Raw genomic sequence first — 13,404 nt, forward strand, 5'->3', positions numbered from 1 at the left:
ATTAAAGTACAATTACATATCTAAAATGAATATAGTAAAAAATTAGTAAGAGTAAAAAAAAATGTTTTATTACAGCAGTACAAAAACTACCTCCTAAAATGATTATCTATTCATTGGTTTATTGGTGAAGGCGGTGAGCCGGTCAGGCTTCTGCTCGGTCTCCTACACTGGTCTTGTGTTTAGCAGTCGTGTCCTTTTTAGACAAGCGTCAGCTTTGTGAGACCTCTTCTCAAGTTTTGGTCAATTCACACGCTGACTGCCTGCTGTTCATTTGACGTGGACATCAGCTTGAAGAGAGGCTCAGGGTTTCAGCTCGCATCGGGACAAATAAAACAAAATGGTAAGATTCTCTGCTTCATCTTAAAGTCTTACTACAGGGAAGCTAACCAGCTCTACTGCAATCATTTGACGTGGGACTAGGGCTAACGTTTTGCTATGTGTTAGCTAGCTTGCTAACGTCAGCTCATCATTTGTGGACGTGGCTGTTCATCAGCAACCCAAACAGTCCGAAAACACCTATTTAGAGCTGGCCCAGCAGTAATTCATAAATATATATGCCCTTGAACACATTTGGTTCATACTCTGTGTGTTAACACTAAGGTAGAAGTTGAAAGCAATGAATGAGCTGTGAGGACCAATGGCCAAGGCCTTTACAATCAGTCTCTGATATAAACAGACTGAACAGTTATGAAATGTAAGTTAACTTTTCAAGAGTCATGTTGAATATATGTATCTGACTGTTGTAGGTTAGTTTTAGCTGTAATTGTGTTTATGTACGTGTAAAAGTGTGTGACAGATCAGACAGATGGTCAGGAAGAGAGTATAACGGAGTTATATCCTGTTAATATGTGTTAATGTGTATTAATTGTGATGTCTTCCCTTCAGCCTGGACCAGCAGCAAGTGCAACCAATGTTGGGGCGTCTAGCCGTTCCCCCAGCAAGACAGTGGCTCCCCGCGCAGCAGGCTCCACAGTCAGACAGAGGTACACACACATACAATCTACCAAACTTTTTCCTATACACTTTATACAGTAGACAGTTTCGTAAACTTGCTATAAGTGCATACAGATGAGTGACACATTAAAGGAAAGCCCTGCATTAAAGGTTGAAGTAAGATAATGAATGAAGATTCATCCATACAGGACTAAAGGCACCACCACCGTTCAACACTCCAGTACAGTACACAAACTTCGAGAAACCATGACAAGAAGCATTGAAGCTGCTGTGGCGGCTTGCTGTCTTTATTGTATACCATGACACTGTTTCTAGACACTTTGTCAGTTTCTCCATTCATTCATCCCACATCTGTATGTTGGCCTCCACTGTGAAAAAGAAGCCATAGAAGACCATTATATATTACACATTATAGATAAGTTATGTGGTCGTCACTGCCTGCACACAGTCTCCATAATTATTTTTCCAAGTACCCCAAGCATTGCCCCCCCGCCTGCTCATGTCATCATACTGTAAAGAGTGATTGATGATTTTCAGATGGCCCTTCCCTGCATTTTTTTTTTTTGTGTCCTCAGTAGATTAGAGCAGCAGATAGATGTTGAGCTGTGGACTTAATCAGTGTGTAATCAGAGGCTCACTGTTACCTCTCTCATTATTACCCATTACTATCACCCTCTTCATTACCTCATTAACCTCCGTTTAATCTCATCACATGAGTGAAGCAGCCATGAATCATTGCACTCTTTCATCACCAGCTACTGTAGTTAGTTACATTATGAATATAGGGTATCAAGGAAGGGACACTTTTTTTTCTTATTATTTTTGGCTGTGATGGTTTTTGATCAAAATATTTGTGGTATTAGGAAACTGCTTAATCGGTTAGTTGTTTGTTCTATAAAATGTCAGAAAATAATGAAAATGTGAATAGGTGTTTCCCAAACTCTAAGATGACGTCCTCAAATGTCTTTTTTTTTTAAATCCACAACCCAAAAATAGGCAGTTTACTTTCATAGAGGAACATAGAAACCAGAAAGTGTTCACATTTAAGAAATTTGAATCTTTTTCTTTTCCTTAAAAAATTACTCAAACCGAGAAATTGATCATCAAAATAGTTTGCAATTACTTTAATAGTTATAATATAATCGATTAGTTGTTGCAGCTTAGAAAGTTGTGTTAAATTTGTCACTCTGTAACATGACAATTGCTCCATGGGTAAATAAATCATAATTAAATAAGGAATGATTATGAGATATGTTTACGTGCTGAAACACTTGGCAGTGTCAATATATTCTTGACTGGTGTGTATTCCACAGGAAAGCTACCAGCAGCGGAACACGCAGCGGTGGCAGAACCACAGGATCGGCAGGCACCGGTGGCATGTGGCGCTTCTACACAGAAGACTCACCAGGCCTCAAAGTGTAAGTGCAGTTTATAAAAAGCAGTTATGATCCCCACAAGAACACAGGAACATACACACTCACAAACTTAACCTCTGACATTTTTAACTTTCATCCCCTCGCAAACACAAACTAATTCTCAGGATTTCCGACACTAGTGCTTCATCAGTGTTATTTATGTTCATCAGGTAGAATAGGAGGGGTGTTTAATGGCAGGAAATTGGGCAGACGTGCCTCTGTGGTAAAACAAATCATTCATGAGCGGTGGACCAGCTTGATTTAAGTGTGTGTGAGAATATATACACACACACACAATTATGTGTGTTAGGAAAGTGTACATTTAGAAAACTCACAACTTCCTAAACTTGTACTCTGCTGCATCCTTGGCCCCTAATATTAGAGAAGACGTCCTGTCTCCTGGCCATACCCGGCCGTGGTTGATCGATGGTGCTGTGGTGGTTATTGAGTGCGTCTCTCCAGCAGTCGAAGGAGGGCATACTCGCCATACAGTGTTGTATATTGAGTGCGTGTTTGTTCCTGCGTTAGACGCCGGCCTCAAAGCTTCATTAAAGGATCCACTCTGAAAGGTCAACTCAATTACAGCCTCCTGACAGGGGGAGGAGGGGGGCTGCTGAAGAGATGGTTGGCATGGCAATGCTGCTACTTAGCGATGCGCCCTCTACCCCCACCCCCCACTCAGTCCCTCCTTCAGCGATGAGAGCCCCTCCTTGTTTCCAAAGCTCATCAATAAAATCAGCCTCTCCACTAAGACTCACGCTCTGGTTGGGGTTACAGCAAATGATGGGATTTTGTGTGTGTGTGTGTGTGTGTGTGTTTGTGTGTATTAATCAGTTTGTCTTTGTTGTGACAGCGGCCCGGTGCCAGTGCTGGTGATGAGTCTGCTCTTCATCGCTTCAGTCTTCATGCTGCACATCTGGGGGAAGTACACCCGCTCTTAAACCCCTCCTGATGACCTTTGACCCTGCGCCTCGGCGTCTTAACACATTGGACCTGGACCAAACAACAAACGAACAACATCCTTATTCCCCGAGTTCCCTGCTCCAATATCACTACAACACACAAACTGGATTTTTATGCAACCGTCTCAGTACATGATCTTCATCTGCACTGACTTGTTGCTTTTGCTCACCCTGCGTCTTTAAGATCTGACGAGGTGAACGGGAGGAAGCCATGCTGGGCCTCCTCAGTATGTGGTTGTCTCTCCAAGCAGCAGCAGTAGCCATTCTCGCCACTGCTGCGTGAAGGTTTAGTGCTCAAGGACATTGTTGTTTTCGGGCCCCAGCAAACATTTTTTCTTGTAGCCTCAATTGCTTCTTTTTTTGTTAACAGCATTTGTACAAATGTAATTGTATTATTGTACAATAAAAAAGTAAAATCAATGCGTGTGTTTAAATGTATCCTTATTTTGTTTTCTGAAATAACATTTTGTGTTTGAGATATTTCAAGTTGGGTGAGCCTATTTGTTTAAAGAGAAAAGATGCTTCTCAACCATATTTTCAGTGACAAATGATGCAGTATTCTCACTAAGATCTTTCTGTAAACACAGCCAGACTATTGAAAGTTGTATCTTTTGCCAAAAGCAACACAAACTGCATTCTGAATGGTTGTGCTTTTAGACAGAGCAGCAGGAATAACAGAAAGGAGAGCCATAGAAAAGTGTTGTTTCAGTGTGACTGACAGTTCATCAAATGCTACATTGGTTTAAACACGTTCCAGCTACTTAAAACTATTTGACTGATTTGAGGTTTTTATGGTCTCATCCATGTAACAGGATTATATCTTATCTATATGAGCAAATAAGTCCTGACTTGTCTTTGTTGACTGGATGAAAGTGTTGACTTTTCAGTATGCATACTGCTTCAAAGGTACAGAGGCATCGGCTGCCCCCAGGGTTTGTAATCACCACTGATACTGATGCTTTTTTCTGCCGCTCTCAATAATTGCAGACAGGCAAAATGAGTGACAGTGACCTGTGAATCTTTTCACACAAAATTCATTAAATGGCCACATCTCCCAAACTCCATGAACTCTTCTCTCATTTGCAGTCCAACACCTGTAAAACACAAGATTTTTTGAAGCATTTTTTCCCCCCAATGCTTACACCGTTTTACTATTTAACTATTTAAAACACGTTCAAAACATGGTGATGGCAAATATGCATTTTCTGCAGCCATCATATTGAAACAATCTTTGCCAAATATTTACAATATAATTAATTTGCAACACACCTGATTGCAATTTCATCTGAAAGCCTGCCCAGATGTCCTGTTCTTAGTTTTTTTGGAGATTGTTGTTGATGGGGTTTTTTTTTTAACCTCCAACAAGGAGGTTATGTTTTCGAGCAGTTCCGGTTTGTCAGCAGGATTACACGAAAACCACCTGAATCTCAGCACTGAATAGACCCCATTAACTTTTAGTGCTGATCCAAATAAAGGGACGGATCCAGGAATTGTTTTCTCACTCCCTAACATTACGAGATAGGGTGTTTTTCCACATTTTTTTTTTGTTTCTCAGGGAATAATGCATGGATCTTGATGAAAAAAACAGATGTATTCAGGTGGCTGGCATCTATGAGAGAGAACAAAAAGGGACTGCTGGGATTTCATGGAGGTATGCGCTCTTCTGAGTGCCATTGTTAGTTGTTATTTAATTAATATTGCAGTCCTGGAATTTCAGGATTTGTTCTTTTAAGTTAATTGATATATGCAAAGATTTAGAAAAAAAATATATGAAGCAAGTTGCTGCATTTCTGATTCATTCTTGTTAAAAATGAAAAGGTGCTATCGTATTTACTGTTTCGCCAAGATTCGTGCGTATTGGTGGCTTCAGTATTGACTGATGCTTCATACCAACTGAAAAATCAGGAGTAGTTTTTGTGTAAATCATTCCCTAAGACACTCAAACAAAACTGTTCTTCGGGGCACAAAACTGGCCTGCGAGTTGTGCTGATGGTAATCTGAAGGCTGATTTGCATATAAGGAATACTGTGTGCATGTGTCTACATGTGTCTGTTTCCCTGTAATAATAACTAAAAGACCCTAAATGTGCTTCACATGAATTTTCCTCCAGGTGTTATTTGCTTTTTCCTGAGGGGGGCGCTGCAGACTATTTACTGACTTCACTGGCTCAGAGGATATCAAGATATAACTTTGTCTTCACTGAGGTAGACACATGTTCTGTGTGTCGATTGTTAATACTGTGTAGTGTATAACCCACAGTGTAATCATTCATCAATTTGATAATCAACTTCTGCATGTTAATTCCTTTTCACTATAACTGATCTGAGTGGAATAAAAGCTCTAGATTGGATTAGTTCACATTAAGCTAAATAAGATTTTGATGTTTGGTATGCGCTGCTGTGAGCTCTTGGCCGAGTGTTTTGTAGTTGTAGAGGTGGTTTTGGCCCAAACTGCATCACCAGGTTATCTGTGTTGAATATGAAACCACAAGCTGGCTAATCTTGTTTGTGTGTGTGTGTGTGTGTGTGTGTGTGTGTGTGTGTGTGTGTGTGTGTGTGTGTGTGTGTGTGTGTGTGTGTGTGTGTGTGTGTGCGTGTGAGCTTGTACCTTGTGTTAAACGTAGCATTCGGATCCTGTTCATTAATTCATTCTGTTGCTATGGCTCTGCTTTCCCACAGGCTTCCAGTGTTCGTGGCAAACTCAGGCTCCTGCCACATCACTCTGTCCCTCTCGTCCCTGTCCTACACACACACACACACACAGAGAGAGAGACTGAGATACACTCACAAACTCCACGGCCCAATTCATGGTGGCACAACACGGCAGTGAGCCAGAATAATTCAACATTACAATTAAATATGAAGGAGCTGTGGCAGAGCGGTCCCTCAGTGTTCAGGAGTCAAACTGGCAGCATGTGGAGCGCTGTGACCCTCCACACTGCTGCAACCTGTAGTTCCAAACTCCTCCTGACACCGTCTATATAAGTCAACTCAGCGTTTCATCAAGAGGTAGAATTTTTAGATTTCCTTAATGCTGGGACAAGAGTCCTCAGTCTTTTTGTTTTGGACAGACAGAGGAGTTAATAATGCTTTTAAATCACTCAGTATGTCAGCACTTAAATGTTTTCTGTTTACTTGAGAGCTCTAATTTGACAAACCTGCCCCAGTTAGTATAGATGTTAGTTAGGTGATCACTGGATTTTATTCTTAAAACAAAGGCAGTTTGCCAAAAATGTGATCTTCAGACCAGTGGCAGACTCAGGTTGTTTGAGGGACAGGGGCAAACAATATATAAAGGGCACCACATGTATGCAGTACATGTATATTTTTAATTTCAAACATTTAAGTGCTGGACGCTAGATGTCTCCTGCTTCCCTGTAAAGTCCATTCTCAGTGTATGAGCACTGGAGGCTTCAGGTTTCCACATCACACTTGTGTACGCTGAAAACTGGACCAGGATTGGCTTCCAAACTGTTCGTGATGTCACAAATCATGCTCCGCCGCCCCGCCTCGCCTCTTAAAATCGGATTTTCATTGAGCACAGAGAAAATTTATACTTTTAACAATGACGTGAAAACAGCCTTCTAGTGTCAAACCCTGCACACACATCATTCTACACAGTGAAGCTCAAATATTCAACTGTAGCAAGAAGAAAAGCATATTTTTGACTGGAGGGCGACTTTTAGTATTTTTTTGATGCACCTTACTAAAAAAGGTGTGTGTTTTCTTAATTATTCAGCAACCACTCAGTAGACACTGTTCATACAAGGTGACGAAGAGGAAGCATGGACTTTATTCATAGGTATGCACACAAGGTAACTTAAAAAGCTTTAAAGGTCCAGAGTGTAAGATTTAAGATGATCTACTGGCAGAAATGGAATTTAAAGAAGACCTATTGTGCTCTTTTGTTATTCCTTTCCTTTTAGTGTTTTATATAATGCTCTTGTGCATGTAAAAGGTCATTAGTTAAAAAGGTCAGAGTCCACAACAACTGAAGCTCCTCTCTCATACAGTAACGCTGCTTCTGAAACGCCTCGTCAGTAGTCCCGCCTTTAATTCCGTGACTTTGTCACATCACACTTCGTCATCATGTATCACATTTGCATAATTTATGCCTAATGGCTTGTTTGGGAAGAATTGATTTAGCACAGCTGCTCTGTTGTTGTTAAAGGTGTTTGGTGTGTGAGCTGATCAGAGGAGACTGGGTATTAGGGGAGGTGGGCCTTAAAGAGACAGGAGCTAAAACAGAGCGTTTCAGACAGAGGGGTAGTACAGAGCTGCAGCACTGGACAGTATGAGAAAACTGATGTGTTTTTTGAGCATTAAAGCTTGTAAACCTATTCTAGTAGTGACCCAAAATAAAATTATGAACCTGAAAATAAGCATAATATGTCCCCTTTAATATTCATAATTATTTTTCTATTATTCTACAATCACCTGAAACTAAGAATCATTCTGTGTTCATTATCTTAAAACGAGTCTTTTACATATACAGAGGCAGCAGGTCCTCCGTTACAGAGTCCACCATGGACTCCTTTACAGAGTCCACCATGTTGCACCGTGTTTCTACAGGAGCCAAGAATGGACAAACCAAACACTGACTCTACAGAGGGCCTTAAAAGTTTTTGCTGTTTTAAGTGAGTATTTTTGTTGGCTGCTGAATCCTACACGCTGTCACTATAAATAACCACTTTAGATTAAATACGACATTTATGGTCTATGTTAACAGCTCTTAGGAAACTCTACTTGTTTTTCTTTAAACTGGAATTTACAATTTACACCTTTCATCAAGGTGCGTGTTAAGTCCCCAGACGAGCAAACTCTGTATCTCTGTTCTACATAAATCATCCTGAACATCCACATGTGAGGTGATGTTTGTCTCGTGGAAAGAAATAAAGAGAGGAGTGAGAGAGAAAGAAAAAGAAGAGAAGCTTTCTTTAGAGCGCTTCCTCTCTGTGTCTTTTTCACCAGAAACCCATATCCTGTGAAGAAACCACACGCTTTTACAAGGGATGGTCCCTGACATAGAGAGAGGTGTGCATGCGCATGTGCTCACACACACACACATGCACATGAGGAGACTTGTAAATAGGTCACATGTATTTTCTGTTCTACATAGCACATGCGGCTGTGTGGTTTAACATTGAGGGGAAAATAAAATGTTTAAGTTAGTCTCTCTCTCTCTCTCTCTCCCTATGTCTATGTCACTCTCTCACTCATCCGTCACACTCATGTTTATGCCCGGAGACATTCCACCCTGCAGGTAAACACAGTCGATCAGGATATCAGGTGCAGCGGAGGGCGTATGGTTTGAAGCTCAGAATATTCCTCCTTCAGATGAGTGTGAGCGCCCAGTCATGCAAACACTTACGTATGTTGGGTATGTGTGTGTATCTTTGAACAGATCACATGGTTGGTAAAGCGTGGAATGAATGGACAGGCGGGTGGAATCGATCAACGCTCACTGACCAAGTGAATCCTGAGGGATGTCCCAAAGAATGAGCACTGGTTAAGGGGAAGTGGGGACACCTGCGACAGGATCTGCACTGTGATTAAAGGTGTGCACAGACCCATGAGCAAACTAATTTCATTTAAAGAGATCTGAGGCCTCATTCTTAAAAAGGACTTGTGATCAATTTTGATCTTAAGTGTGACTTTATCAAACTATGTATAGTTTTATTTGGCTTTTCTTCTCCACCTACTATGTAGTCCACTGAATAATATGTGTACCCTGGCTTCAATCTCATCTACCATCACTGTGATCTCATCTTCTATAAAGTCAGATTTCTCTTGTGATCCATGGCTATTCCTGACTGAACCTTTCTGTGCTGGCATTATTTAAGTGGAAATCAGAAGGCAGGTGCTGTCAATCAAAGTTGATTTGAGATTTATAGATCACAGATTGGTAAATTACAAAAGGTATTCTCAGAACCTGCTTAAGCAAAGTTTTAAAATTCGGCATCTTTTATGAATCGAACATGAGCACACCATCAGAACTCATCTTATATAACATCTAAAAACAAATGAAAACAAGCATTAAAATAAAAGCTTTCAAAAATAAGTCAAGAACAACTAAATGAAAACAGAAAAGAAAACCTACACAACAAATTCAATAATGAAACAGAAAAAACAACACACATGTTCAAAAAGTAGTAGAAGGAAGAATACTTATTTAATCTTATGCCCTCTCCACTTTCTTATTAACTCATTTTCTTATACAAAAATATTCTGCTCCTATTTATCTCATCTCTTATTTAGACATATACTGTATATATATATACTGTATATACTACACACACATACATAGATACACATACGTACGTTTAAGTATTCAGCAGCGATAAAACAATTTTAAAAATAAAAATGCATTTTAAAGTAAATAAATAGGTACATAGAATAAAAAATGAACTCACAGCAGCAAATGTAGTCTTACTTTTTCTTAGTAATGGTCCCTTTCAAAGTTTTACATTACTGATAATGTGTGAGAAGTGTTTAAATAATGTGTCCTTCCATGTGATGCTAAAACTGACCATTTTATATACTTCTGTAAAGCTTAATCCATAGGGGAATGCAATATAGTATTGTATGTTTTGCTTTGGCAGTTGTCACCTGCAAGATCAGAGTGAATACAGCCATCAGATAAATGTAGTAAGAGATACTTTTGCTCTTTTTTACGTTACTTTTACTTGTAAAAGTATAAACTTGCATAAAACAGCTTATTGACTTTTTTTGAGAAACATTTTTTTCTATCCTTTTTAGTAAAATGTTTTTTTCACAACTCATTTCTGTATTTATACATAGTATGTATATTTCTTTTATTGTGTATTTTTACTTTGTCAATATATGTTGTATACTTGTTTGCTGTTTTTAAGATACTTATGTCCCGTCATTGTCTTTTATCTCTCACTCCAGAAAAAACTTTGTGCCATTTGCTTAAAAAATACTCCATAAATAAACATTTGTTAATATTATTATTATTACTATTATCAGTATGTAAAAATAGAAACAAAGTATAGTAATTAAATAAATGTACAGCACATTGTTTTACTGTTACTTTCCACCTTGAAGCATTACTTAATTGTTTTTTAGGTGAATGTGAGTTCATGTTGGTGCACTCGCTGTGATCATAAGACCAGTGATTAGTCAGGAGCATAGCAGCCAATTGGTGCAACAGTCTGTTAATGGTCAGTGTTCAGTAGCACAGGCTATGTGCTGAGAGGTGAGAGCTTGTTCACTGTAAAATAATCTGACTACATGTTCTGCCATCCAGACCACATGGTTGCTGCCATATAACTGCATGTGGGTCAGTAGGGTCAGAGGGAGTGTGTGTGTGTGTGTGTGTGTGTGTGTGTGTGTGTGTGTGTGTGTGTGTGTGTGTGTGTGTGTGTGTGTGTGTGTGTGTGTGTGTGTGTGTGGGCTTCCTGATCTTTCTGGACTTGGACCATCCTTCAGACAGAAATAAGAGAGTCAGAGTTGGAGCCAAGGCTGAGTCTGCATCAATCGGTACCTCGTCTCTCTCTCTCTCACTAATCCTCTGTGTGACACACACTCACCTCGTGCTTCATGCATGAAAGATGAACAGTGTGAGGCCCGTTCACTCTGCAAAGAGAGGTGCAACTGTAAATAGAAGTCTTATGTTTCTATTTTGTTCTGTTGCGTCTGTCTGTTGCACACTCCACAGTTGTAATATGGTTTGTTGTAGTAAACCAGAGATACGTGTCCCATATCTAACTTTAGTCTTGAAAATCATCTATTCACAATGTGTTAATTTTCAGATAAAATTATTTCCATGTTGATAACAGAACATGTACAATGACCAAAACAGTTTTCTGTCTTCAGTAATATTCAAATCCTTTTTTATCTACAGTACCAAAGAAACTCCTTTATTAAAATCTTAGAAAACATCTTAATTCTAAGAATTTTCATAGAATTTCGTCACTAGTAATTCTTAGTACTGGGAAGCTTTATGAATATGGCCCCCAGACAGCATTAAGGGAAAACCATGACTTGAGCCTGCAGGGGTATACTGTGCGTACACTCAGAGGTCATTCATATTATTTGTTTCAGGCATATACATTTCTATACATATAAGGGACTAATGGATTAAAGTCGCCTAAACAGCAGTGTACATGTGCTTCTTTCAGAGAAAGTTGGAATCGCCATGACCAGATCCTCCTCTCATTTCTGTGAGAGAAAATTGAAATTTTCACCATCTTTAATCACAGGGAGCCATGATGACAAGGAATTATCACTGTAATTTATCTGTTAGAACAGCTGTTAAAAACATGACTTCAGTTTTGTGGTTATGCACAAGCAGCTGACTGTTGTGAATTTACTAGACACACAAACAAACAGACAAAGAAAAGACCAGACGAAAGGAAGAGTTCATCCCTCCACAGTTTTCATATTTAGCAGAATATGGAAGAGAGCTCATCAGGATTATTGTTGGTAAGATATGGTATTTACACTCCACTACTAATATACAACTTTTGCAGGTTTCTGTGAAGCTTATTAGCATACATACAGCTGCCACTTTATTTGGTACACTCAGTGAAAACAAATGCAGTCAAACAGTTCTGCAATGAACATCATGAATGATCCGCTTTTGTTTTAGCAGTGTGGTTCAAATTAAAAAAAGGGTAATAACTCTTACAGCAGTTTTAAAGGCTGCTGGTAGAGACCAAAAACAGAGCTAAAAGTAGAGTGACTATTTGACTTTGTGTTTGCTCGATATGTAAATAAGCGACCAATTGCTAACGCGTTCAGTATATAAACTTGAAAGGTGATATGTTATTGTAAAATTCCCTCTGACTGTGTTTGACAAACACACAAACACGAAGCACACACAGCTCCCAAGTATCTATGTTAGTCACCTTGTTGTTGTCAGACACCATGTACTCATTTTTGTTGGGTGGTTCCCACAGTGCTGGCATTCACTTTTATGGCTGTTCTACATATTGAATTGACAGAGCAAACATCACAGATAATAAAGTATAGCTAGTCCAGATTTATGATCAATTATCTTTCAATTAGAGTGGATAAATGTGACTAAAGAAGATAAAATTCATACCATGTCTACCTAAACAAATCTTTTTTTTTGTAGAATTTTCAATTAGAGCATATTAACAATAAAAATAAAGTTAAATATTCCTCAACAAATGTATATGATCATGTGTTCAGATGAGACACTAGTGGCATAAAGAACTATAAATATATCACAAAGGACAAAAAAAGACAGAAAAAGAAAAAAGAAAGAAATGTTAAAGACAAAAAACTGACAAATGAGACTAAGAGTTGTTTAAAAATAGGCAGACCAGTCAATTGGAAATGGAAAATGAGATCTTAAAGACGCATCTATAAGCACAAAGGAAAGAAAACAAATACACAGAGAGTTGGAAGAAGAGTGTGGGACAGAGAGAGAACAAGACGCAAAAGGTGCTGGAGAGAGATATGAATAACTACAGGAAGATGGAAACAAGTGGAGACAGTCGATGGTGGGAGAAAACCAAAAGAAATTGAAGAGGTCTGTAGTGATATGCAAAGAATTTAAAAGAGTGGAACAATGTGGAGGCTCAACTGAAGACAGAGATGAGAGATGAATCAAACTTTAAAGGAGCGAGAGAGGAAACCAATCTTCCTTTTTTAAGAGAAGACAGCAAGCGCACAAAATACAACAAGTGTCTCAAACCACATTAGAATATATCACATTATGAAGAAAAAAAAGTCTAGAGTGAGTGAGTTTTTTTCGGTGTATACGTGTGTGTGTGTGTGTGTGTGTGTGTGTGTGTGTGTGTGTGTGTGTGTGTGTGTGTGTGTGTCTGTGTGTTTGAATGGGGAAGGGGGGGGGTTACGATACGATAAGGAGAATCCTGTGTTGGTCTCTGTGACCTTTTCACACACATACCCACCCGACAGCGGCTAGGACGCGCCAGGCCTGGTGATACCCCGTGTGACTGCCACAAGCATGCCGGGCCAACTGGACTGTGATGTCATAAGCATGTGTCCCCCAATCCCCACCTACTCTACCCTTACCCCCCCCACTTCACTTAGTGCCAGTCTGCAGCAGAGCGGATC

At 39.4% G+C, this 13,404-nt stretch overlaps 1 protein-coding gene across 1 annotated transcript; it reads left to right on the forward strand.

Annotated features, from left to right (window-relative positions):
• The first annotated feature begins 223 nt into the window (after positions 1-223).
• On the forward strand, positions 224-3,751 carry sec61b (SEC61 translocon subunit beta). Its single transcript, XM_073486098.1, has 4 exons — positions 224-340; positions 886-983; positions 2,268-2,372; positions 3,223-3,751. Exons 1-4 carry the CDS (start codon positions 338-340, stop codon positions 3,308-3,310), a joined length of 294 nt encoding a protein of 97 aa, XP_073342199.1. The 5' UTR covers positions 224-337; the 3' UTR covers positions 3,311-3,751.
• The last annotated feature ends 9,653 nt before the right edge of the window (positions 3,752-13,404 follow it).

This window comes from Pagrus major, chromosome 17, assembly GCF_040436345.1.
Source record: "Pagrus major chromosome 17, Pma_NU_1.0".
Lineage (NCBI taxonomy): Eukaryota > Metazoa > Chordata > Actinopteri > Spariformes > Sparidae > Pagrus > Pagrus major.